This window comes from Apodemus sylvaticus, chromosome 2 (assembly GCF_947179515.1).
Source record: "Apodemus sylvaticus chromosome 2, mApoSyl1.1, whole genome shotgun sequence".
Lineage (NCBI taxonomy): Eukaryota > Metazoa > Chordata > Mammalia > Rodentia > Muridae > Apodemus > Apodemus sylvaticus.
Genome location: NC_067473.1, coordinates 160,541,283 through 160,566,747, shown reverse-complemented (window position 1 = coordinate 160,566,747; position 25,465 = coordinate 160,541,283). Strand labels below are relative to the sequence as shown.

The window sequence follows — 25,465 nt, the reverse complement described above, 5'->3', positions numbered from 1 at the left end:
ACCTCACACCCAGGTTATAGAAGACATGGCCAGTCCTCGAGTGGGGGCTGACATACGGCCTGTTGTTGGGTTCCTGGGGATGTTTCTTCTCAGCAATGCACACTATCATGTTAAGTCACTAACACCTCGGCACTGCTGAGCCCAGTGGAAAGCGACCAGCTCCATTGTGCTGAACCAGGCAGATAGAAACAGGAAGACCCGCCCCCAAGGTGGAAGAGGCCGGTAGGCCTTGGTCTCAACCTAGAGTTTGGAAAGAGAACTCCCAAGCATGGACACGGTTTTTTGTTTGTCTGTTTTGACTTGAGGGAAGCAGGATCCTCTTCCGTGGGGCAGCAACAGACTCCAGAGCTGGTTATCAGGCCTCTCTTCTCATCATCTGTCTTCATTTTCTCAGCTGAGCCGAGCTGGGGAGCAAGGGTTGCTGGGTTCCTCTCGCCTTCTGCCTCAGTTTCTCTTGTTTAGTAAAAGTCTTAACTATGCAGCCCTGGCTAGCTAGAATCCACGTGAAGCTGCTTGCCTCTTCCTACTAAGTACTGGGATTAAAGGCCTTTTCCCCTTATTTTATTTATTTATTTATTTATTTATTTATTTATTTATTTATTGGTTTTTTGAGACAGGGTTTCTTTGTATAGCTCCAGCTGTCCTGGAAGTAGATCAGGCTGGCCTCAAACTCAGAAATCCGCCTGCCTCTGCCTCCTAAGTGCTGGGATTAAAGGCGTGCGCCACCACCGCCCGGCATCTTTTTCCCTTTATAAAAAAGTTTTGTTGGCATAGGGTCTGCCTTGTAGCCAGTGATGACTCTGAACTCCCAGGCCCAAGCTAGCGAGCTTCGATTCACACCACCTTCCAAAATCTAGACTTACAGACACATGCCACTCCTGCTGACACCTCGGCCTCTTGAGGTTTCCTTGCTACAAGATTCCTGTGTTTTCCCATCTCCACGGCCCCTTGCCTTTGTTTTTATAAATACAGAGTGTTGGGGAGGAGGGAGGCTTTGAGGATGGGAGCACGTCCTGTTGCCAGGGCTGGAAAGACCGCTCAGCAGTTAGCACTGCCTCCTGCTACTCTTCAAGAAGACCTGGGTTTGCTTTCGAGCATCGGATGGAGCAGCTCACACATCACCACCTGTAACTGCAGCGCCAAGGAATTCTTCAGGCTTCTGCGCATTCATGCACCGTGGTGAATTTATGTACACAGACACATGAGTAAAAACAGACATTTAAAACGAGTATCCCAATGCCGTCTTCCTACAAGATGAGACGCCACCCCATAACACAAGTAGGGTTCAGGACCAGACAGCTCTGCCTTCGTGCTTCCTAACCTTGGCAAGCTATTTAACGCCTGTGAGCCTCAGTTCCATCTCTGTACAAAAAGGGGAGAGCGTCAAGTTTCACAAATTGCTTTATGGAAAATGTATAATATGATATGTAGCAGAGAATGAAGGTCAACACCGTGTAGCTACTATACTGTTCCACCGAGCCCTTACCCAGATCTGCTAACTTGTGGTATGGTGACACTTCTTGTGTAACCTGTCCAGGAGGTGCTCAGCCACTAGGGGGGCAGTCTGCAGGGGCAGCCACTTTTTTTTTTCCCTTTTGGCGACCACGTCAATGGGGCAAGAGCGAGTCAAGAACAAACAGTGGGGACAGTAGAGGAAGCTTAGAGTTACAGCTGTAGTTCTAGGCAGAAATGCTTGGCACAGAGACAGACAGAGACAGAGAGACAGAGGGGGAAGAGGTGAAGAGGGGGCGGTAGGGAGACCCAAGTCTGAGGAAGTAAACAACGGGGCTGCCACCACAGAGACGGAGGGCTCTGCTGCTGGGAATCAGCCCCCTCACACTTTCCACTGCGAAGTGAAACCCCGCGCCTTGGGCTGGGGGGCGGAGCGGGCAGCGGGGAGCAGAGGAGAAGGACTGGGTCTGGAGGAGCAGCTCAGACGCTAGCGAGCTGCGGTGGGCTTGGCTGCACTCGGCTCTGGGCCCCAGCCCTGGCCTCTGATCACTGTCCTGCCGCCTCCGGGGTCCCCTCTCCTGGGGGGGTCCTCTTACCTTACATTCTTCCTCCGCCTTGCCTCCCTTCTCTCTCTCTCTCTCTCTCTCTCTCTCTCTCTCTCTCTCTCTCTCTCTTCTATTCCCCCCAGGACCCTTTTCTGACCTCCCTTGGAGGGCTGGGGAGGCCGGAGGCCATAGAGGAGATGAAGGAGGTTCTGTTCCTTCGCTTTCTGCTTCTCAGACTGCTTTGGGACGCTACAGGTAAGATGGGGTGTTGTGATTATAAAAACATATACTATTAAGATATGTCCTGGAAAGGCAGGCAGGGACCTCTATGGCCTGTCTCATTAGTTCTGTGGAGATCTTCGAATGCCTGGGTTATTTTTTTGGAGGGGGGGAGATAGGGGAGGGGGTTTGAGACAGGGTTTCTTTGCCATTGCCCTGGCTGTCCTGGGACTGGCTCTGTAGACCAGGCTGGCCCTCAGTGTGGGTTTGGGTTTTTTTGTTTGTTTGTTTTGGGGTTTTTTTTTTGGTGTTTCTAGGCAGGGTTTGTCTGTATAGCCCTGGCTGTCCTGGAGCTCACTCTGTAGACCAGGCTGGCCTGGAACTCAGAAATCCGCCTGCCTCTGCCTCCCAGGAGCTGGGATTACAGGCAGGCGTGCGCCACCACCTTGTTTAAGGGCAGTCCTTCCAATCCCAGAGCTGCCCTAGTCTCCCTTCAACCGGGAGGAATGATGTTTCTTTCTCAGGGATGTCAAGGAACTTCTCTGTCTCCAATCCCTTGGCTCACTGCTCTTGGCCTTTCTTTTGCTCCACTAGGTGTGTCTTCAGGGGCTGCGAAGGAGGTCTCCGTGGTGTGGGCCCAGGAGGGAGCTCCCGTTCATCTTCCCTGCAGCCTCAAGTTCCCCCAGCTGGATGCCAACTTTCTGAGAAGAGGAGGGGTCACCTGGCAACATCAACCAGACAGGTATGAACTCCACAGCTGGACACCAGAACCTCCCAATCCTGTCCTAATGGATAAAACCCCGTCCAAGCCAGCTCTGTCCTCTTTGGGAGCTCCTCTAAAACCAGTAGCTCAGTGTCCCCTAAAATCTCACAGCCTTCCTGTGGACTTCTCTGCGACCTGCTCCCCACACGCCTGCATCCTGTGTATAGGGTAGTTATGGTGGAGGCTGCCGACGGTCGGTCAAGAGGTCTCTTAGGCGGGTTAACTTTATCCTCAGAGCGTGCTTGGAGTGCATCTTCTTCATGGCCTTTTCAAAGGGCGCCAGAATTTCTCAATCCTATTCTCTCTCTCTCCCCATGCAGTGGCCGCATCCCAGCCCTTGACCTTGGCCAGGGGATGCCCTCGCCCAGGAGACCGGCCCGCGGTCGCTACACCGTGCTGAGCGTGGCTCCGGGAGGTCTGCGCAGCGGGAGGCAGCCCCTGCATCCCCGCGTGCAGCTGGAGGAGCGCGGCCTCCAGCGCGGGGACTTCTCTCTGTGGCTGCGCCCAGCTCAGCGCGCCGACGAGGGCGAGTACCACGCCATCGTGCGCCTCCCGGACCGCGCCCTCTCCTGCAGTCTCCGCCTGCGCGTCGGCCAGGCCTCGAGTAGGTGGGGCCGGGCAAAGGGAGAGGGCCCGGGAATCAGATCCCTGCTTCCCCGGGGCAGGGGGAGCAGTGGCTAGGGTTGTGCTTTAGACCCCCGAAGTGTAAACGAAGGGGTGGCCACTAGATGGCAAGATGAAAAGGCATGAAAAGGCGGGGTGGAAAGTGCCCCCTAGAATGCACACTATTCGGCGGGGATGAGGGGGCAATGGAGATATTGTATCACACCCCCCCACAGCTCCCTTTCCCCCACCTACTGCGGGAGTGCCCTACCTTGTGGAGGTAGAGGTGGGGAAGCACCTCTTCTTTGGGGGGCTAGAATGATTCATCTAAGACATCTGTAGCTTATCCTCAGGCCAGGGTCTGCCCAAGGAAGACTAGGCCAAGCCAAGTGAAGTGGAGGCAGGAGACCAGGGAAGAAGTCCCGGGTCTCTTGGAGACCCACCCTTAAGCACCCCCAGGTTTCAAGAACTGAGTTAGTTGGAATAGACTGGTGTGTGGAGAATCTGAAAGCAACGTCCCTGTTTCCATGAGTTTTCAGCTTGGTTTGGCCAGCTGCGCTGAGAAAGTATTTCCATCTATTGGACTGATTTCTTTCTTTTCTTTTTTTCACAGTGATTGCCAGTCCTCCGGGAACCCTCAAGCCGTCTGATTGGGTCATCTTGAACTGTTCCTTCAGCCGTCCTGACCGCCCAGTCTCTGTGCACTGGTTCCAGGGCCAGAGCCGACTGCCTGTCCACAGCTCACCCCGTCATTATTTAGCTGAGAGTTTCCTCTTACTGCCCCAAGTGAGCCCTCTGGACTCTGGGACCTGGGGCTGTGTCCTCACCTACAGAGATGGCTTCAATGTCTCCATCACGTACAACCTCAAAGTTCTGGGTAACTCTTCTACGCAGTCTTTACTCTTGACCACAACCTTCCTGCTCGCCACCTCCCCTGACTCATGGGTCCCCAAAACTGTTTTTCAGCTGCAAGTGGTGTCACTCCAGATCCCTTTATCTCAGTGTCCAAACCATTTTCTCTCTGGGCATCTTTTAGCTGTTGTCTCTCTTACATTTATTTATTTATTTATTTATTCATTCATTCATTCATTCATTTTTGTTTTAGCATGCATGGTGTTTTACCTGCATATATGTCTGTGTCAGGGTGTCAGATTCCCTGGAGCTTGACCTACAGACAGTTGTGAGACACCATGTGGGTGCTGGGAATCGAACCCAGGTCCTCTGGAAGAACAGCCAGTGCTCTAAACTGCCATCTCTCATTGTTTATCCCTTGGCTGTTCAACCTTCTGATAGCCTTTGGTCTCTTGCTGCCTCAGTTTCTCTAGATTATCTGCTTTGCTCTATCAGACAAATCCCTCCTTCACCCTTCTGCCCTACTTCCTTGATGTCCCCACCCTGTGGCCCAGTGCAAACCCTTGGTAATGACTTGGCTTTTTGTTTTCTCTCCAGGTCTGGAGCCCGTAGGCCCTCTGACAGTGTACGCTGCTGAAGGTTCTAGGGTGGAGCTACCCTGTCGCCTGCCCCCAGGTGTGGGGACCCCTTCTCTACTCATTGCCACGTGGACGACTCCTGGGGGAGGTCCCGAGCTCGCGGTGGCTGGAAAGAGCGGCAATTTTGCCCTTCACCTTGAGGCTGTGGGTCTGGCGCAGGCTGGGACATACACCTGCAGCATTCATGTGCAGGGACAGCAGCTCAGTGTCACTGTCACGTTGGCAGTCATCACAGGTCAGCCGCAGGTGGGAACGGAATAGCTTCCATCTCAGGGAGAGAACAGGGAGGGAGGGTTGGCTGTCAGAGACCAAGTATGTGCTTGGGCGCATGTGCATGCTTGTGCGTGCGTGTGTGTGTGTGTGTGTGTGTGTGTGTGTGTGTGTGTATGTGTGCTTGCGCGCACATATGACCGGTGCATGTTCCTCAGCATGAATGTTGAGGTCGCTGGACAACTCTGTGGAGTTAGTTTCTCCACCCACCTTTCTCTGGGTTCTAGGGTTTGCAGAGCAAGCAGCTTTTCTCCTGTAGCTTAGGATGACCTTGAACTCACGATTCTGCTACTTCCAAGGCCCAAGTGCTGGGACTAGAGACATGTCAAATTATGTGCCTGTCAAATTATGAGCTGTTTTTTTTTTCCACCCTTGCGATAAAACAAAACAAAAAACAAAACCGAAACTGAAAATCTCCCCTTGAGTCACAAAATAAAAGTTCCTCTCTTCTCTAAGGGACTCCCCTACTCTGAATTGCTGGGATGTCCGAGAAGCTAGAAAGAGAGATGATAAATATTTGAAAGAAAAATTTGAATGGTTAAAAGACTGAGGCAGATAGTCTTGAACCTTTGTCTGGTTTTGGCCTAGGGCTCTGTTAAAATTGCGGGAGTTGGCCTGGGTTTAGAAGGAGCTGATGCATCCATCAGTCCCTTACAGCAAATATTGAGTGAATATGAGTATTTAAAGACAGAATAAGCCGGGTGGTGGTGGCACACGCCTGTAATCCCAGCACTCTGGGAGGCAGAGGCAGGAGGATTTCTGAGTTCGAGGCCAGCCTGGTCTACAGAGTGAGTTCCAGGACAGCCAGGGCTACACAGAGAAACCCTGTCTCGAAAAAACCAAATAAAAAAAAGACAGAATAAAAGAGATGCAGACAAAAACAAAACAATCCCAAATCAGAAAGTATGTGTTCATTGATTGGCAGCTGTCAGCTGTGACAGACAGGACACATTTGCCTGTTGTTTCCCCTTCGGCCATTAAGCAGCACCAGGTGGTAGCCACTTAGCAACTTATGTTGGAGCCAGGCGGGGTGGGGGGATGGGGGGGTGGGGGGGGGGTTGGACACTGCTGTAATCCTAGCACTTTGCAGGAGGATCAGGAACTCAAGGCTAGCCCCAACGTGGTGAGTTCAAGGCCAGCCTGGACTCTTGTCTCAAAACAGATATTGACTACATGAGTGAGTAAAAGACCTAACAGATGTTCACCCCGAATCCCACACACATTTTCTATCACTCTAGATATTCTATTGGCTCATCCCCTCAGCGTCACAGGGAACCCCATCTTTTCAAGTCACCCCTTTGCTGACTCAGTCTATTAGCAACTCCATTGGAATCCCACTCATCCCGGACCCTTTTTTGCCGTAGTCAACAGTCACCAAAGCCCACCCCTTCTTTTGCCTTTAATGCCTTCGAGTCTTCCAGTGCTCTCATGCTTTCGAGGCAGAGGCAGCGGACCTATGAGTTCGAGACCAGCCTGGTCTACAGAATGAGTTTAGGACAGCCAGGGCTACACAGAGAAACCCTGTCTCGGAAAAAAAAAAAAACAACTGTGTCCAGGTGCTCAGGGGGAGAGAGCTTGTCATTTCTGCTTTACAGACAAGGAGTATCCAAGGTCACACCACTTTGAAATGCTAGACTCGGGGTCTAAACTTGAAAATTGGATATCAGGCCTGGCAGTGGTGGCACACACCTTTCATCTCAGCACTTGGGAGGCAGAGGCAGGTGGATTTCTGAGTTCGAGGCCAGCCTGGTTTATAAGAGTGAGTTCCAGGACAGCTAAGACTACACAGTGAAACCCTGTCTCAAAAAAACAAAAAAAATGTCACCCCGTCCCCACCCCATGCCCTGCTCAGCAGGGTCAAGGCCCCGTCCCCCCATGCCCTGAGGGTCAAGGCCCTGTCCCCCCCCATGCCCTGAGGGTCAAGGCCCCATCCCCCCCCATGCCCTGAGTGTCAAGGCCCTGTCCCCCCCCCCATGCCCTGAGGGTCAAGGCCCTTTACCGTTTGTCCGCTCCCACCCTCCCATCTCTAGTCAACACAGAGCATGTTCTGCCTGGGGATCAATCACTTGCTTACTCATTCTGTAAGCATTCAAGAAGCCGCCATCACCTTCATCCTGAGGCACCATAAAGCTGAGGCACTGGTGTGAGCGAAGTGACAGGCCCGGGGAAGTTGTTGGGAAGACTGGGTGCTGGCTCGCCGGACCGAGCACTGACAGACTGAGCAGTGTGGAGAACAGGCTTGCGAGTTGTGTGTTTCTGTGTGAGTGTGCACACACGGGGGTGTCACATTCCCTGGAGCTGTCAGGTGTGGGCACCGTGAGCTGACCGTGGCTCCTTTGGAAAAGCAGTAAACCCAATATCCTAGTGAACCCGAGCCACCTCTCCATTTTATTTTATTTAAAAATGTATTTAATTAGTCAGGTGGTGGTAGCACACACCTTTAACCCCAACACTGGGGAAGCAGGGGCAGGTAGATCTTTGAGTTTGAGGCTAGCCTGGTCTACAGAGTGAGTTCCAGGACAGCCAGGACTACCTGGCTCAAGAGAGAAACCCTATCTTGAAAAACAAACATACAAAAAGTATATTATTATATGCGTATTTTGCCTGTTTGTACATCTGTGTCCTGTACCCACAGAAATGGAAGAGGGCGTTGGGCTCCTGGATCTGGACCTACAGACAGATTGAGGTATCCTGTGGGTGCTGGGAATCGAACTTGGGTCCTCTGGAAGAACACGAAGTACTCTTAACTGCTGAGCCATCTTTCCAACTTTATTTTATGGGGTTTTTGTTTTGTTTTCTTTTGGTTTTTTTTTTTTTTTGTTGTTGTTGTTGTTTGTTTGTTTTTCGAGACAGGGTTTCTCTGTGTAGCCCTGGCTGTCCTGGAACTCACTCTGTAGACCAGGCTGGCCTCGAACTCAGAAATCCACCTGCCTCTGCCTCCCAAGTGCTGGAATTAAAGGCGTGTGCCACCACTGCCTGGCTATTTTATATTTTAAAACAAGGTCTCATGTAACTCAGTCTGACTTTGAATTCAATGTGTAGTGGATCTTTAGCTTCTGATTTTCTTGTGTCTACACCTGTTTATAGGGTGCTGGGACCTGAACCCAGGGACTCACACATTCTAGGAAAGTATTCCACCAATGGAGGCACACCCCAGATGAGTACTATTTTTCCTGTGGCCTTCAGTACCAGTCTGAGTTTGAATACTGTCTTGAAGGGTTGGGAACATTTTGAGCACAGTATTAAGATGATCGTAGCCAGGTGGGACACCCCTATAATCCCAGGACTTATGAGATCCAGGCAGGAGGATCAGGGGTTCAAGGTTATGTTTGGCTACATAGGAAGTTCAAGGCCAGCTTGAGCCACGTGAGACCTTGTCTCAAAAACACCAAACCAAACCAAAGATAAGTGTAGTCATGACCTATGACCTCTGCTCCTGAGGTTTTCCCAACCTGATCCCAGTGAGAGTTAGGTGACAGGAGACATGGATTGCAACACTGGTGACAGCTAAGGGGTCAAGGCCCCAATGAGATCTCTCCCCTCTGCTTTTTCAGTGACTCTGAAATCCGTCGGGTTACCTGACTCTCCCGGGAAGCTGTTATGTGAGGTGGCCCCAGCATCCGGAGAAGAAAGATTTGTGTGGCGCCCCCTGAACAATCTGTCCAGGAGTTCCCCGGGCCCGGTGCTGGAGCTGCAGGAGGCCAGGCTCCTTGCAGAACAATGGCAGTGCCAGCTGTACGAGGGCCAGAAGCTTCTTGGAGCAAAGGCGTACACAGCAGAGTCTAGCTCAGGTCTGAGGTCCCAACTCAGAAGCCTTCCAAGTCCCCCTCCCCCACCTACCTCCCCATACCGCCCCCACCACCACCACCAGGGACCTGACTTCCAGCTCTCCAGACCTGACCTATTTCTGTCATTAATTAGCCGAATGATCCTGGACACGTCTCTTAAACTCTCTGACCTCATTGTATCTGTAATGGTTGAGGTTGTAGCGAGGTATCCTTTCCCATCTCCAACCCCGGATCGAATCTAGGGCTTTCTTCACAGGTGCCTGGAGTGCTAGGAGAAGCTTAGGTGATCTTAAAGGAGGCCATCTCTTCCTCGTTCTCATCCTCGGGGCCCTCTCCCTGTCCCTTTTGGTGACCGGGGCCTTTGGCTTTCACTTGTGGAGAAGACAGGTGAGCTAGGACACAGGTCTGTGTCAGTCAGTGCTGTGTGGGACCCCCCCCCTTCCTCAAGCAAGAGAACCCCACTGGGTTCTGCATTTGCTCCCAGAGTCCCTTAAAGGGTCTGAAAAAAGGCCCTGGGCCAAATGGAGAAGCCTGGAAAGAAGGCGGTAGAGCCCTGGGATGCTCTTCTTTGTCCTCCATTGTCCTTCCTGTCTTTCCCCCCCACAGTTGCTACGGAGAAGATTTTCTGCCTTAGAGCACGGGATTCACCCTCCTCCGGCTCAGAGTAAGACAGAGGAGCTGGAGCGAGAACTGGAGACGGAGATGGAACAGGAGCCCCAGCCCCAGCCCCAGCCTCAGCCCGGGCAGCTCTGACCTGGAGCGGAGGCAGCCTGCAGGTCTCAGCAGCTCCGCCCGCCCGAATAAACTCCCTGTCAGCAGCACGCTGGAGTCTCTGTCTTTCTTGTCTGGGAAAGGTCCCTGTCTCTCCCAGCCACTAGGGGCTCCCTTCTCTCATTCCAGCCTCCCAACCTACTTCCTCCAGCCAATCTTTCGCCTCATTCCTTTTTCTGTGGCTTGCCTCTTTGTTTCTTTCACTGTTGTCCCCTTTCTATTAAGTAATCCGTCCCCTACCCCCTGAATACTCCAAAGAGCCCCCACTTCTGACCTCCGTAGTTCTTTTCCCATCTTGCACCCGCATTGTGCTGGCTCGCCTGGTCTCCGTTATATTCGGGTCCCTTTGGCCCACACCAAGCTCAGCTGCATTTCAATACTTGTGCTTAGACTCCTGGCTACAGAGACGGAAAGAACCGGCAGGCAGGGCGTGTGTGTGCATGTACGCGCGCGTACACACACACACACACACACGCTCACGGGCTTGCATCAGCCATGTGAAGTCCAGGAGATGGGAGCCTCCTAATCTTTCTGGATAAGCAGCTGACGTTGCTACCTCGGCCCCATCCCCCATGTTTGTCATCCGTGGGTGACTTTTCTGGCCCCAGGCACGACAACATACTGCCACCTAGTGGTCACCGCTCGTCACGCCGCAGAGGAGGTCACTGGACCAACTGCCACAGCCCAGCCGGCTAACCCACCGCGCTAGGCTAGGTGGAGCGAGGATGCAGGTGCTTCATTTACATATGCACTCTGGGCGTGGAGCCTTGATGTGCGCCCAGCATCTGTCACGTGACTGCAGTACCCCGCAGGAGAGGGACTACAGAATGCATGCTTCAGGAAATACAGCCCTGGTACCGGCTAGGTTATAATCCAGGGAAGACAATGGAGAGGGCTGTAAACAAAGACCCAGGCAGGGAGAAAAACAAGCAGCAAGGACTTCTGTGTCTCGCCTGTGGGAGTCCTAAATCCCGGAATCTCATTCCATTACTGTTGATGAGGCTGCTTCAAATCTCTTTGAGCCTTTGTTTTCTAATCTATTAAGTGGGATAATGGCCAGGCACAAAGGCTTGCAGTCTCAGCTACTGGGAGACTGAGGCAGGAGGATCCCTTTGGGTCCAGGAGTGTGGGGTGACATAGTGAGACCCCCATCTTTTTTTTTTTTAAGATTTATTTATTATTATATGTAAGTACACTTGTAGCTGTCTTCAGATACACCTGAAGAGGACATCAAATCTCATTAAGGATGGTTGTGAGCCACCACGTGGTTGCTGGGATTTGAACTCAGGACCTTTGGAACAACAGTCAATTAACCTCTGAGCCATCTCTCCAGCCCGACCCCCATCTTTTAAAAGCAAAAACTGAATATAGAGGTGCCTGCCTGTAATTCCAGTTACCTACTTAGTAAGTTTGAGGACAGCTTAGAATACATCAGAGAATAAATTAGATGGTGGAGCATGCCGTAGGCGCTCTGAACACTCGGGAGGTAGAGGCAGGGAGATCTCTGTGAGTGTGAGGCCAGCCTGATCAACTTAGTTCTAGGACAGCCAAGGCTATACAGAGAGACCCTGTCTCAAAAACAAACAAGCATTTTACCAGGCCAGCGGGATGGAGCAGAGGGTAATGGAGCCCGCCACCTGGGCTTGGTGACCTGATTCATGCCTGGAACGCATGTGAAAGTGGAAGAAAGAAACCGTAAGTTCCACAAGGTTGTTCTCTGAGCTCCACACGTATGCCGTGGTGCCTACACATGTATACCATGCACACACTCAATAGTAATAATATTAAAATAGATAAATAGATGGAGATAGGGACAGAGGAGAAGGTTCAGCCTGTGCTTGGCAAGCACGAGGACGTGAGTTCAAATCCCCAGCTCCGGTAGAAAAGTCAGGAGGATTCCGAAGACCCTTTAGGGCACTGCCTTACAGTGTGCCTGTCTCCGATCCCCCTTCCAGAGCCACTGGGTCTCCACCGGTAACAACCAAGACCCTGCCCTCAGAACATCAGACTGCCTTAAATGGCCGGGAATTCAGGCTTCCTGGGACTTCCATTTCCCTATGGCTCTGCCCAAAACAATGGTGTCACTTTTCATTCTCTGTCCCCAAGTCTCTGGCCCCACGGGGTCTCCATAGAGATGGAGATCTTCAACCTCCTGTTTATGCTCAGGCACCTGTGTAGGGTGTTTGTCACAGCTGTGTACGCGACTCCTGTAGCCACCATGAGACTCCTGTAGGCTCCCCTTCTCTTGGGGGGCACTAATTTGCTCTCCTGTGCAGCACTAAGGCTCCCTGACAGACAGCAAGGGTGGGTTCCACGGGGGTTCTACAGTCACCACAGTGAGAGGTCTCAGGCCCTCCCCCTTTGACTGAGACCCTGTGTGTTCTGCAGAGATGTCTGTCTGTAAGGAGGTTTTCAGCAGCCCCGCCTCAGGCCTTCTTTCCCTGGCCTTGAGGGAGGCCACCACATTTTCACAAGGCAGGGGTTTCCTGGAAAGTTCTGTGGGTGGCATTTTTTCCTTTGTACTAGATAATAACCCGTGCCCTTTGGGTTCGTGAGAGGAGAAGTCACAGACTCACCAGGGCTCCTGCAGGGACTTCCCCACACTCGTTCATGAAGGGACCAGAGGCCCTGTGGAAGACCACCTTGGTCTTCTGTCTCACATTGAAGCTACATGAGGCCAGTGGTAAAGAACAGGAGGGAGAGGGGCTAGTGGCTGGTGTCGAAACCGTGCACAGTTCACACAGAGCCCCACCCTCTTGCCAGCAGGATAATTTCTAGCCCTTTCTGTGTGTGTCCTCATAAGATCTCTGGGAGTCGGGTTGATTCACTAGCTGTGTCCCCAGGTGGTTGGTTGTTTCGTGTTTTGTTTTGTGGCATTGGAGTTTGAACCTAGGATCTCATGTTTGGAGCAAACGTTCTACCGCTGGGCTCCTCAGCCTGTTGACCCTGCTCCCGACTGGAAGCCTAAAGGGGAAGAGAGCCTGAGAGGAGGCAACTTGCTCAGGGAACTTAAGGGGTTGGGCGGGGTGGGGCCAGGGGAATCGTCTCAGAAGGAAAGAATGTATATTATTGCTATTATTGCACTTTAAAAAATCACCCCAGGGGCTGGAGGGATGGCTCAGTGGTTAAGAGCACTGGCTGCTCTTCCAGAGGTCCTGAGTTCAAATTCCAGCAACCCCATGTTGGCTCACAGCCATCTGTAATGGGATCTGATGCCCTCTTCTGGTGTGTCTGAAGAGAGCAACAGTGTACTCAAAGACATAAAATAAATAAATAATTCTTAAAAAAACAAAATCACCTCAGAACTGAGTAATCCTCTCCCAGCCAGAAAGCAGGCTAGCTGACAGTGCCGGGAGAGGGTTTGTCACGAGGCTTATCTAAGGCCAACGCTATCCGTGGTCAAGGCTTGGGTGGAGGAATCTGCCTCCGTACAGGCTCGCTGTGGCCGAGGGCCAGAGGCCTCAATTCTTCCCCTTTTAGTACCATGGCAACTGGCCTCTCTGTGGTCAGGATGGACAAGACAAGAGCAATCGGCTCTCATCACCTGATCTTGAGAGTGATAGGCCATCCTTTCTGCCCCTGTCTGTAGATCACACAGGCCACGTGTGACACAGTATAGGAAATGCAAGATAAGAATGTGAACCAAGGAAGTGGGATTGTCGGGACCTCTTCCAGCCTGGTAGAACTAGCTAGCAGTACTTGAATGACAGACAGCCCAAGAGAGAGGCGGGGCACCTCTGATTATCCGACATCGACATCCATGGACTTCTCAGGGAATTGACAGTCTCCTCCACTGTCAACCTTGCGGAAGTTGCTGGAGGCTAATGAAGACCAAGCCTGTGAGGTGGAAGGCTATCCTGTGAACATTTGGACTCTTGGCTACTGCTCCATCCACGTCTGAACTTGTTTATAGGACTCCGGGGTTCAGAACCTACCTAGAGAACTTTCTGTTCTACATCCTCAACCAAGCCAAGGTGTTGGGGTTCAAATTTGAGGCCCAGCTGTTTACCCTCTGCAAAGAAAAAAGAACAAAGGGCCTAGATTTCCCTTCTGAGCCCCACCCTAAGATAGAGCCTCTTCTCTAAAGGGAGTGGAGTTGGGGTGGGGGTGGATCCTATCAGCTCCGCTCTGTGGCTGCCTGGCAGTTTCTCCAAAGGGTGACAGGTGTCAGCTGGCTGAGCCTAGGCTGAACCCCGAGACTGCTACCTCTGTCTTTGTCTTCTCATGGCTAGAGGCAGCCTTTGTAAGTCACAGAAGGTTGCTGAGGGGCTTAGGAAAAGACAGCCAGGGTGGAGGTAGATTGGTCTTGCTAATTGCAGCTTCTAAGGTCTGGGCATTTTGCCCCACACCAAGGGGAAGTCTTTGCAAGCCAGCCCAGCTACTGACCCAAGCCCACCCCACAGCTATCGTGTCAGTGGTACAGCAGATGGTTTCTGTAACGAGGTCACCACAGGGCCGCACCTGGTGCTCCACTTCCCTCATCCCCATCTCTAATACAAGTGCTCCTTCGGTAGCCTCTCACAGTGTTGGGGGTCCCTGTTTCCTTTCTCCCATTCTCTGCGTCTGGTCACCTCCTCCTCTGCCAGCTAGGAAGCACAGAATAGGGACAGCAAAAATAGCTCCAACCAAGAGCTAGGAATCTGCAAAACTCAGGCTCTAAGCTTACCTTCAGGGACCGGGGCAGACGCCTGACTTTAGTTTCCTTTGTAAAAGGAGGATTATGAGCTGGCCTTGGTGCATCCTTCCAATTTGGCTGAGGCAGGAGGAGCTTGGCTCCCAGGCCAGGCAAAGCCTCTTAGACTGTCTCAATAAAGCAAGCAAACCTTCTCTGATCCTAAGGGTCTCACACGGAGACCCCGAGCCAGGCTTGTCCATTGAGTTCTCCGCAGCCGTATTTATTTATTGATTTATTTATTTTGAGGCAGTGTCTAACTATGCAGCACAGGCTAGCCTACAACTCTCTTTCCTGTAGTTTGAGCCTCCCAAGGACTGGGGTTACAGGTGCGAGCAGAACATTCAGTTTCTAGTTCTTAGCTGATGTATCAAAACATTAAATGTACTTATTAAACTAGGTGTGGTGTCGCAGGCCCTTAATCTCAGCACTTGGGAGGTAGAGTCAGTGGATTTCTGTGAGTTCGAGGCCAGCCTGGTCTATGGCACAAGTTCCAGGACAGCCAGGGATGCACACACACACACACACACACACACACACACACACACACACAAAACCCTATCTCAATGAATCAGAAAAAAACAAACCAAACAAAAACAAATCCAATTATTTGTGGAAGTATCTCCTGTGTAACGTGTTGGCATATATAGATACTATGTAATATTTAAATCAGGGCAAATGGGGTTATAGAGTTGGCTCAGTGGTTAAGAGCGTTGACTGTTTTCCCGGCAGACCTGAGTTCAATTCCCAGTACTCACAACCATCTGTGGCTCCAGTCCTGGGAATCACAGGTCCTCTTCTGACCTCTGAGGGTACCAGGCATGCACACATTACACAAACATACATGCAGGGAAAATCCACACATAAAACAATAAAAATAATAAATTTAAATCAAGGTAAATATCTATCTACTCCAGAAACGTTATTTCTTCATAGGGAACTTTTCATTTGTTTATTTGTTTGTGCCTCGGCTGGCTTGGAGTTTGCTATACAGACCAGGGTGGTCTCAGAGTCACAGGGATCCACAAGTCAGTGCTTCCCAGGATCTGGGACTAAAGGCGTATACTGATAAGTTGAGTCTTACAGTGTTTTTGGAGTCAGGGTATCTTACTGAGTCCTAGGCTGGGATCTTGCTCTAGGCTACCTGGCCAGAGCCTGAGGGGGTCCTCCTATCTCTGTCCACTTAGTATGGATGTTAAAAGTGTGTGCTACCACACTAACTTTTATTACAGGATGAGGGGCCCAAACTCACATCCTTATGCTTGTTTGCAGGCTTCTGACTGACACTGAACCATTTTCCTAGGCCCTTCAGCCCTAATTTTGAAAAGAACTTTGTTCTGCCCCAGTTTCCTTATCTCTGTGCCTGGAAAATGGTGCCTGAGCACACACACCCCCCTTCTTGTGAGGATTAAATAAAAACATCAATCACATAACACCCATAGCTGTGCCATCTGCTCACCACAAACCCTCTCTCTCTTCCTCTTTTCTTTTCCTCTCTGGAGATCCCCTGGGAGGAGCTAGGCTGGCGATGCCCTTGATTTTCAGGTGTGGGTCCGCACAGGCAATCACAGCTGCACACACGCGCACGGTCAGAAGGCTGACAAGGTTCCTTTGGCCCATAGTTGGCAAACTGGTGGGTCTGACGCTAGAGCCAGATCGCTTTGTTTGGTAGCATTACCAAAGCATACAAACAAACAAAAAAACAAAAGTCAACCCCCCCAAAACCAAAACCACTTCTTATTGCCGTCATTAAAACGAGGAGGTATTATGTAATCCTGGCTTTCTGTTCTCTCCCAGCATGCTCTGCAGAGCTGGCAACTCTGGGCTTGGGTCCTGTCGTTCTGATACAAGATCTAAGATTGAGCAGGCCATGGCTCTGCAAACCTCTAAGCCCTGCACTCTACTCGGGAGATAGAAGACAGGATGGTGGAGAGTCAAAGGTCATCCGGCCCAGGCTGCAGGAGACCGAGTCTGAAATAAACAAACATCTGCTACGGGCTCAGCTGGACCTCTAAAGATGGCCTCTGCTCATCCTAGAGGAGGGGTAACCCCTGGCTTTCCTCAGTCCCCACCCCTCCCTACGACTTCACAGCCAGCCTGCTTTCTCGCTTTCTCAAGTCACAGGGCATTCACAGGGCAGACTCCTGAAGGCAGTTAGGTCGGAACCTGCTGCGTAGGCCAAGCCTTTTCATTCCTTTTTTTTTTTTTTTGATTTGTTTTTTTTTTCCGAGACAGGGTTTCTCTGTGTAACCCTGGTTGTCTTAGAACTCACTCTGTAGACCAGGCTGGCCTCGAACTCAGAAATCCCCCTGCCTCTGCCTCCCAAGTGCTGGAATTAAAGGCGTGTGTCACCACTGTCCAACAAAACTTGCCATTTTTTAGGTTAGTTTCCAGTGAGCTTTGGGAGTCTATCTCTGTCCCCAACACTGGGGTTTTAGGCACACGGGTCATGTCCAGCTCTGCTGGTGGTTCTCACTCACTCTGAGTCATCATTCTTTCACTGCAAGTGCTGTGAACCATCTCCCATCTCCCAGGGTAAAGGTTTTCTTTCTCTTTTCTTTCCTTCCCCCCCACCCCCCACCCCCTACCCCCCCCCTTACCCCCTCTCCCCTTATCCCCCCACCTCCTTCCCTTCATCACCTTCCTCCTCCTCCTGTTTTTCCTCCTCCTCAATCCTGTTCATGTCTGTAATCCTAAAACTTGGCAGAGACAGAAGGATTTCTATAAATGTGAGGTCATCCTGGTCTACTTAATGAATTCCAGGCCAACCAGGACACTGGCTGTTCTTCCAGAGGCCCCTGGGTTGGATTCCCAGCACTCAAAAGGCAGTCCCAGTTCCAGAGGATCTGGCCTCCTAGGGGGCTGCAGGGACATATATGCAAGCAAAACCCCCACACATAGAAGATAAATCTTAAGGAAAAAAAAGCCAAAACAAAAACCACTGGGAAGTGGTGGCACACTCCTTTAATCCCAGCACTTGGGAGGCAGATTTCTGAGTGCGAGGCCAGCCTGATCTACAGAGTAAGTTCCAGGCCAGCCAGGGCTACACAGAGAAACCCTGTCTCGCGGGGGGAGGGAGGGGGAGAAAAAGAAAAAAAGAAAAAGAAAAAGAAAAAAACCCCAAAAAGCAGAGATGTGATCGCCATGTCTTAGCTTTAGCACATGGGAAGGGGAGGTAGAAAGACCAGGAGTCAAAACCCAGCCTTGATTACAGGAGAGTGTGAGGTCAGTCCGAACAACAGGGGACTCCATTAAACAAAACAAAAATTGAAAACAATGAATTATTTTTTAAAGTTCTTGGCTTGTAACTCTAGTGGCTATATTGCCAAGTACTGTTTCGCTTTCGGCTGAAGGCCTTGGGACTGTCTGTCTTCTTCCTTAGCAGGCGTTGGTAATGATTCAATAAACCCTTTTCTTTCTGAACCTCTTGGTCTCAAGAGTTTTGCTTTAAGGTTAAATCAATACAGCATGTCTGTCATCGCAGCCCGTGGGAGGCTGGAGCGGAAGGGTTTAACCTTCCTGTCTTGCTTTGCCTTTCAGTGGGGGTCTCCTGTTCTGGATGGCCTAGAATTTGCTCTATAAGCATAGGGTGACCTTGAACTTCTGATCTTCCTGCTTTTACCTCCTAACTGCTGGGACTACGGGCAAGTGCTGCCATGCCTGGAAGAAGGAACTTTGGCTACGCAGTGAGACTGTTTGAAAGGCAAAAGGTTTCAGTTCAACATGGGGACTGTACTTAATCCCACAGAGGTGTGGAATTTCAAATGTTTCCAATGTGGGTTGGGACATAGCTCAATGGTAGAGCTCATAGTTACCATGTGTTAGTCTTTGTGTTCAGTCCTCAGGGCCAAAACTTAATGTATCATTTTTAAGTGGTTTAGAGTCAGGTATGGCAGTACGTGCTTGTAATCTCAGTCACTTGAGAGGCAGAGGGAGGAAGATTAATCTATGAAGGCTATCGTTGGCTATCTAACAAATTCAAGACCAGCCTGGGCTACCTGAGACCCTTTTATCTACAAAAATAGCCATTACCACCACAAGCAAAGAATGTAAATGGCTAAAATGGTAAACTTCATGGTATGTATATTTCACCACAAAAAGTTTAGTACCAATTTCATGTCAATTAATTTTTTTATAATTCTTTCTTTCTTTATTTTTATGTATACGAGTACACCGTAGCTGTCTTCTGACACATCAGAAGAGGGCATCGGATCCCATTATAGATGGTTGTGAGCCGCCATGTAGTTGCTGGGAATTGAACTTGGGACCTCTGAAAGAGCAGTCAGTGCTCTTAGTCACTGAGCCATCTTTCCAGCCTATGTCAATTAATTTTAACATATAAAAATATATTTAACATACGGATATATGGATAGGCCAGGAGTCGGGGAAATAGGAATTGATAAGACAAAGAGCTAGGCAGTGGTGGCATGCACCTTTAGTAACAGCACTCAGGAGGCAGAGGCAGGCAGAGCTCTGAATTCCAGGCTCGCCTGGTCTACAGAGTAAGACACTGATAAAATAAAACAAAACACTATCCTGGTCAGAGTCTACAACAGCCCTTGTCCCTGTGACCCAGGGTCAAACACAGAGGAAGTATCTATTGACACTTGGACTTGATTCTAAGAAAATAGCTCTTAATTCTGGAAAAAGCCTGTTTCTGTTCTGCAAGGATGAGACCCTGATAAAAGTTTAGACTCCAGCACCAGGGTAACAGCTTAGGCCGTGAAGAGCTTACCTCGCAAGTAAGAGGACATGAGTCAGCCACCAGACCTGGGAGCCTGGCTCTTCACAGTGCCTTGGATATATACTCTGTTCTTTTGTTTGCTCCAAATGCCTGTTCTTGCTGAATCTCTTTCTATATGTATATGAGTATGTGTATGTATATGTACATGTGTATATTATATACATATACATATACACACACTATCTATCTATCTATCTATCTATCTATCTATCTATATTGAAACAAGGTCTTGCTGTGTAGGCCAGCTGCCCTAAACTTGTAGTACCCCTCCTGCCTTAGTCTCCAATGATATAGACATGTACCACCCTTGAATTTCTTTCTCCAAGGACACACACACCAAAAACAAACAAACAAACAAAAAGCAGAGACTGGAGTCTGGCGACATAGGTACTAGGCATCTCTGCTGGGCCCTGGGGGTAGAGTGCTAAGTTAGACACTAGCCACCACCATTCTGATTAGTGAGATGGACACCAGCTAATAATAATTTATTTTGGTTGAAAGATGGCTACAGTGAAGAGGCACAAGGCATCAATCATTCCTTACACTAGGAATCTTCATCTGAAGACGTGGAGTGGCTATGCCCTCTAGGCAGACACCGTGAAATAAAAGAACAAGGACAGCAGTAGCCTAGATCCTGGCACTGGAGTAGCTGGTGCTCCCTCCCACAGAATCACCACCCTCAACCTCTTTCTTATGAGGAATAAACTTTCATCTGGGTCAAGCCAAACGACTGTTTTGAATTTTTCCTCCATTTGCTGCAACGTAGAAGCTCCTGATACTTAACAATACACTTGTAGTTGGCATAAGGTTACTTTATGGTAAATTCTCTCTCTCAGTGCTCCACGATTTTCCTTCTGTCATGCATGCCATTTGCAATAAGATCTTTCTTTATGGACGTGTCACAAGCCAAAGCTTATGAGACCTGATCTGCTTTGATAGTCACTCTTACATAATATACACACTCACTGGTACATCTCAGCATGGACTAAAGTGGCTTGGTCTGGTGGATGCTTAACCCTCTGAATATGTGGATGGATGGATGGGTGGGTGGGTGGATGGGTGGATGGATGGATGGGTGGGTGGGTGGATGGGTGGATGGATGGATGGGTGGATGGGTGGATGGATGGATGGATGGGTGGTGGATGGGTAGATGGATAGATGGGAGGATGGATGGGTGAGTGGATGGATGGGAGGGTAGATGGGTGGATGGATGGGTGTGTGGATGGATGGGTGGGTGGATGGATGGGTGGGTGGGTGGATGGGTGGATGGATGGATGGGTGGATGGGTGGATGGATGGATGGATGGGTGGTGGATGGGTAGATGGATAGATGGGAGGATGGATGGGTGAGTGGATGGATGGGAGGGTAGATGGGTGGATGAATGGGTGTGTGGATGGATGGGTGGGTGGATGGGTGGATGGATGGGTGGGTGGATGGGTGGGTGGATGGGTGGATGGATGGTGGGTAGATGGGTGGATGGATGGGTGTGTGGATGGATGGGTGGGTGGATGGATGGGTGGGTGGATGGGTGGATGGATGGTGGGTAGATGGGTGGATGGATGGGTGTGTGGATGGATGGGTGGGTGGATGGATGGGTGGGTGGATGGGTAGATGGTTGGTGGGTGGATGGATGGGTGTGTGGGTGGATGGATGGATGGATGGTGGGTGGATGGATGGATGGATGGGTGGGTGGATGGATGGGTAGGTGGATGGATGGATGGATGGGTGGGTGGATGAGTAGGTGGGTGGATAGGTGGGTGGATGGGTGGGTGGATGGATGGGTAGGTGGATGGATGGATATGGGGGGATGGATGGATGGATGGATGGATGGATAGGTGGGTGGATGGGTAGGTAGATGGGTAGGTGGATGGATGGATGGGTGGGTGGGTGGATGGGTAGGTAAATTGGTGGGTGGGTGGATGGGTGGATGGGTGTTTGGGTGGGTTAATGGGTGGGTGAGTAGGTGGATGGATGGATGGGTGAGTGTGTGATGGTTGGTATTTGCTTGGCTCAGGGTGTGGCCTGTTGGAGTAGGTTTGTGACTGTGAGCATGGGCTTTAAGACCCTCATTCTAGCTGCCTAGAAGCCAATATTCTGCTAGTAACTTCATTCTTCAGATGAAGATATAGAACTCTCAGCTCTTCCTGCACCATGCCTGCCTGGATGCTGCCATGTTCCCGCCTTGATGATAATTGACCTTATCTCTGAACTTGTAAGCCAGCCCTAATTAAATGTTGCCCTTACAAGAACTGCCTTGGTCTCTGGGCAGTGATGGCACATACATGCCTTTAATTCCAGCACTTGGGAGGCAGAGGCAGGCGAATTTCTGAGTTCGAGGCCAGCCTCGTCTACAGAGTGAGTTCCAGGACAGCCAGGGCTACACAGAGAAACCCTGTCTTGAAAAAACCAAAAAAAGAGTTGCCTTGGCCACAGTGTCCAGATGGGTGGGTGGTACACAGGCCGGTGGGCAGATAAATGGTGGGTTGGTGGATGGGTCTAAAGCACAGTCACAAATTCAACAGCCTACCAAAGCCTGCTCAGAAATGCAAATGAGGAGGAAGGACTGGCTATAGGTTACAGGGAAGAGTTTGCATAGCAGACTGTAAGAAAGCCCCAGGCAGGGGAACCAGCACCTAGCTGCTTTTAAAGAGCAACTCAGAGGTTTTGTCTGACACGTTCACTTCAATTCATTCACAAAACTGAGTCACTTGGCCAGAAAGACTGCAAGGAAAGCTTGGGAGTGTGTGTGTGTGTGTGTGTGTGTGTGTGTGTGTGTGTGTGTGTGTGTGTGAGTGTGTGTGTGTGAAATCTGGTTGCTAAAGGCAGGCCTGTAGTACCAGCTACTTGAGAGGAGACAGGAGGATTGTCTGAGCCAGGTGTTGGAGATCAGGCTGGACCATGTTGTAAGATCCCATCTCAAAACACATAATCAATAAAAACTGATCTCAGCTAAAAATCATGAGTTCTGAGGCTAGGGAGAAGGTTGAGTAGATAACGCATTTGCCTTGTAAGTGTGAGGGCTGGAATTTAGATCCCAGAACTTACATAAAGCCAGCTAGAGGCACTAGTGAATGTCTGAACCCCAGGACTCCTCCAGTGAGACAAGAGGCAGAGACAGAGCAACCCCAGCAAGCTCGGGGGCCCAGGATATGCAGCACAGGACAAGAGACCCTTGTTCACACGAGGAGGAAGACGGAGACCAGCATCACTAAGATTGTCCTTTGACCTCTACATGTTGTCATGGTACCTTTGCCCATACAGAATAACTCTTCTTTCTCTCTTTCTCTCCCCTTACTTACACACACACACACACACACACACACACACACACACACAGAGAGAGAGAGAGGGAGAGAGAGAGAGAGAGAGAGAGAGATGATAAAAAATGGGAGGGGTCTATCAGTAAGAAGAAAAAGAAAACCAATTTGAGACATAGCTAAATAAAATGGACAGCTAGGGTCTAAAGAATGAGTAAAGAGTTCCCTAGATTTATGGTTTCCCAACCTATAAGTGTGGCCTGTGGACCCCTAGGAGACCCTGAAACCTTAAAGGGCAAGCTAGCTTCATCAGAGCCACAGGACACCATCTGCCCCGTGCCGTGCCACACCGCACTGCATCGCATCCCAGCAGGAGCTGCAAAAGCTTCCCAGTGAAACCCGGCCGACTCAGCACAAAGCAAGGTAGTGCACACACACACACACACACACACACACACACACACACACACGCTGGTCCTTCCCTGCCAGGCACTTGGGATCTTAAAAACATGCCCATATTTTACTCAACAATGTCTTTGGTGAAACAATACAATTTAATTTTATTAAAATGCAACCTTTGGGAACGCTGTGTTACGAGACAGGAAGCTGCGGAGAACACTCTTGGTGCAGGGGAGGTTGGGATGGTTGCGGTGAGAAGAAGCACGCACATCCGTTGTGGGGGCTGCACGTCAAGCTACACTTTTAATATCTCTCACTTCTTCTATCATTTTTAATAATTTATTTATCCTAGCAGCCAGTACTCTGAACTGCTGAGCCATCTCCCAGTCCACTGTTGTTTTAAGTTAATGTGCACACTGATGGGTTTCATACATATATGTCATCACAGTGATGGCGTCCCCATACGTATAGATTATTGTTATTATTATTTTTGGGGTTTTTTTTTTTTGGATTTGGTTTTTTCGAGACAGGGTTTCTCTGTATAGCCCTGGCTGTCCTGGAACTCACTCTGTAGACCAGGCTGGCCTCAAACTCAGAAATCTGCCTGCCTCTGTCTCCCAAGTGCTGGGATTACAGGCGTACTTATATGAGTACACTGTAGCTGTCTTCAGACATACCAAAAGAAGGCATCAGATCCTATTACAGATGGTTGTGAGCCACCATGTGGTTGCTGGGAATTGAACTCAGGACCTCTGGAAGAGCAGTCAGTGCTCTTAACCACTGAGTCATCTCTTCAGGCTCAGACTCAGCCAATTTTTTAGAGTAGGGGAATGGTCAGAACATGGGTTTACCTTTTAGTGATTGCTCCAACTGCTGTGTGGAACAGATCTGGAGGAAGGCAGAACACAGAGTGGATAACCACCAGCCAGGGATATCAAAGGGACCTGGCAGGGAGGGTGATGGTAGACAGAGACCCAAAACTCGGAGTTCACCCAAGACTAAACAATTTTGCCAGATGTGGTGGTGTGTGCCTTTAATTCCAGCACTCAAGAGGCAGAGGCAAGAGGATCTCTATGACTTTGAGGCCAACCTGGTCTATAAATGGAGTTCTAGGATAGCCTAGGCTGTTTGTTTTGTTTTGTTTTAGTTTTGGTTTTTTTTGTTTTTGTTTTTGTTTTTGTTTTTTGAGACAGGGTTTCTCTGTGTAACTCTGGCTGTCCTGGAACTCATTCTGTAGATCTAGCTGGCTTTGAACTCAAAATTCTGCCTGCCTCTGCCTCCCAAGTGCTGAGATTAAAGGTGTGTGCCACCACTGACCAGCACCTAGGCTGTTATACAGAGAAACCTCTCAAAAACAAACAGACAAGCACAGATTTTATTTTTCCTACCACTATTTATATATTGTTTCTCTAGCTACTAGAGCAGCGCTTGAATAAACAGTATCTTTGCCCCTTTATAACACTTCTTCCTTCCAAGCTCCCTGCTCTTGTGGTTTTGTTTTGCCTTAGAGGACATTCCTCCTAGGTTTTATCTGTGCTTGAAGTTTTCCAAAGTCAGGCAGTCATGGGGCTGCATCTGGGCCAGGATTTGTGCCCAAGAAAGGAACAGCAAACCATCTGGTCCCCAACAGGAGATGCCAAGATATGGAGGTAGGGACTGGAGCCACCACGCCAGCATGGAATGGCAGTGTCACCCTAGACTGCAATGGTGGTATTGGTTCAGAGTGACCTAGAGAGATTTTAAAGACATTTAGAAGGAATTTGTAAGTAGATACACAAGAGAGACTGGGGGCTGAGGAAGTATATTATTGCAGTCGATATATCTGGCTTGGGTAGCTTACCCTCGGTGGAAAACTTGAGACAAAGGCATGTAGGTGCTAAATTAGCCCAGAACTAGTCTGAGGTTTATAGAAATTGTCACGTGTGTGTCTTAATCACGGTTCTATTGCTGTGAAGAGACACAATGACCCAGGCAACTCTCTTAAAAGTAACCATTTAATTGGGGACTTGCTTGCAATTTCAGAGGGAGTCTGTTATCAACATGGTGGGAAGCATGGTGCTGGACCAACAGCTGAGAGCTACATCCTAATCTGTAAGGAGAGAGAGAGAGAGAGAGAGAGAGAGAGAGAGAGAGAGAGAGAGAGAGACACTGGGCCTAGCATGGGCTTTCAAAACCTCAAAGCCTTCCCCTAGTGACATGCTTCCTCCAATATGGCCATACTTCTTAGTCCTTCTAATCCTTTCAAATAGTACAATAGTCACTTTCTGGTGACTAAGCAGTCAAATATATGAGCCTATTAGGGCCATTGCTAGTCAATCCACCACACTCTGGGAAACACGTGAGATGTTCAGTGGGAAGGTGGGCATGTACTGCAGAGCTTAGGTGAGATCTGGGCCGGAGGAGAAGATGGGGAATATTAGCAACAGTGTGCCCCAGGTCATGCCTGTCTTCTCAGATGTCTGTGTTTCGGTCCAGGCCTCTCTGCCACAGCA

The 25,465-nt window shown here is 49.9% G+C and overlaps 1 protein-coding gene across 1 annotated transcript; it reads left to right on the top strand.

The window, feature by feature from the left end:
* The first annotated feature begins 1,623 nt into the window (after positions 1-1,623).
* Lag3 (lymphocyte activating 3) lies at positions 1,624-9,951 on the top strand. The gene is made up of 8 exons (XM_052174847.1): positions 1,624-2,252; positions 2,811-2,958; positions 3,300-3,583; positions 4,196-4,459; positions 5,032-5,307; positions 8,897-9,133; positions 9,387-9,517; positions 9,737-9,951. Exons 1-8 carry the CDS (start codon positions 2,195-2,197, stop codon positions 9,881-9,883), a joined length of 1,545 nt encoding a protein of 514 aa, XP_052030807.1. The 5' UTR covers positions 1,624-2,194; the 3' UTR covers positions 9,884-9,951.
* Positions 9,952-25,465: the final 15,514 nt, after the last annotated feature.

What these genes read in the sequence shown, in the direction of transcription:
- Lag3 (XM_052174847.1), top strand. Translation starts at nt 2,195, where the DNA reads ATGAAGGAGGTTCTGTTCCTTCGCTTTCTGCTTCTCAGACTGCTTTGG. An exon ending in ACTGCTTTGGGACGCTACAG is followed by an intron (nt 2,253 to 2,810) that starts GTAAGATGGGGT and finishes TTGCTCCACTAG; the next exon opens with GTGTGTCTTCAGGGGCTGCG. An exon ending in CACGTTGGCAGTCATCACAG is followed by an intron (nt 5,308 to 8,896) that starts GTCAGCCGCAGG and finishes CTGCTTTTTCAG; the next exon opens with TGACTCTGAAATCCGTCGGG.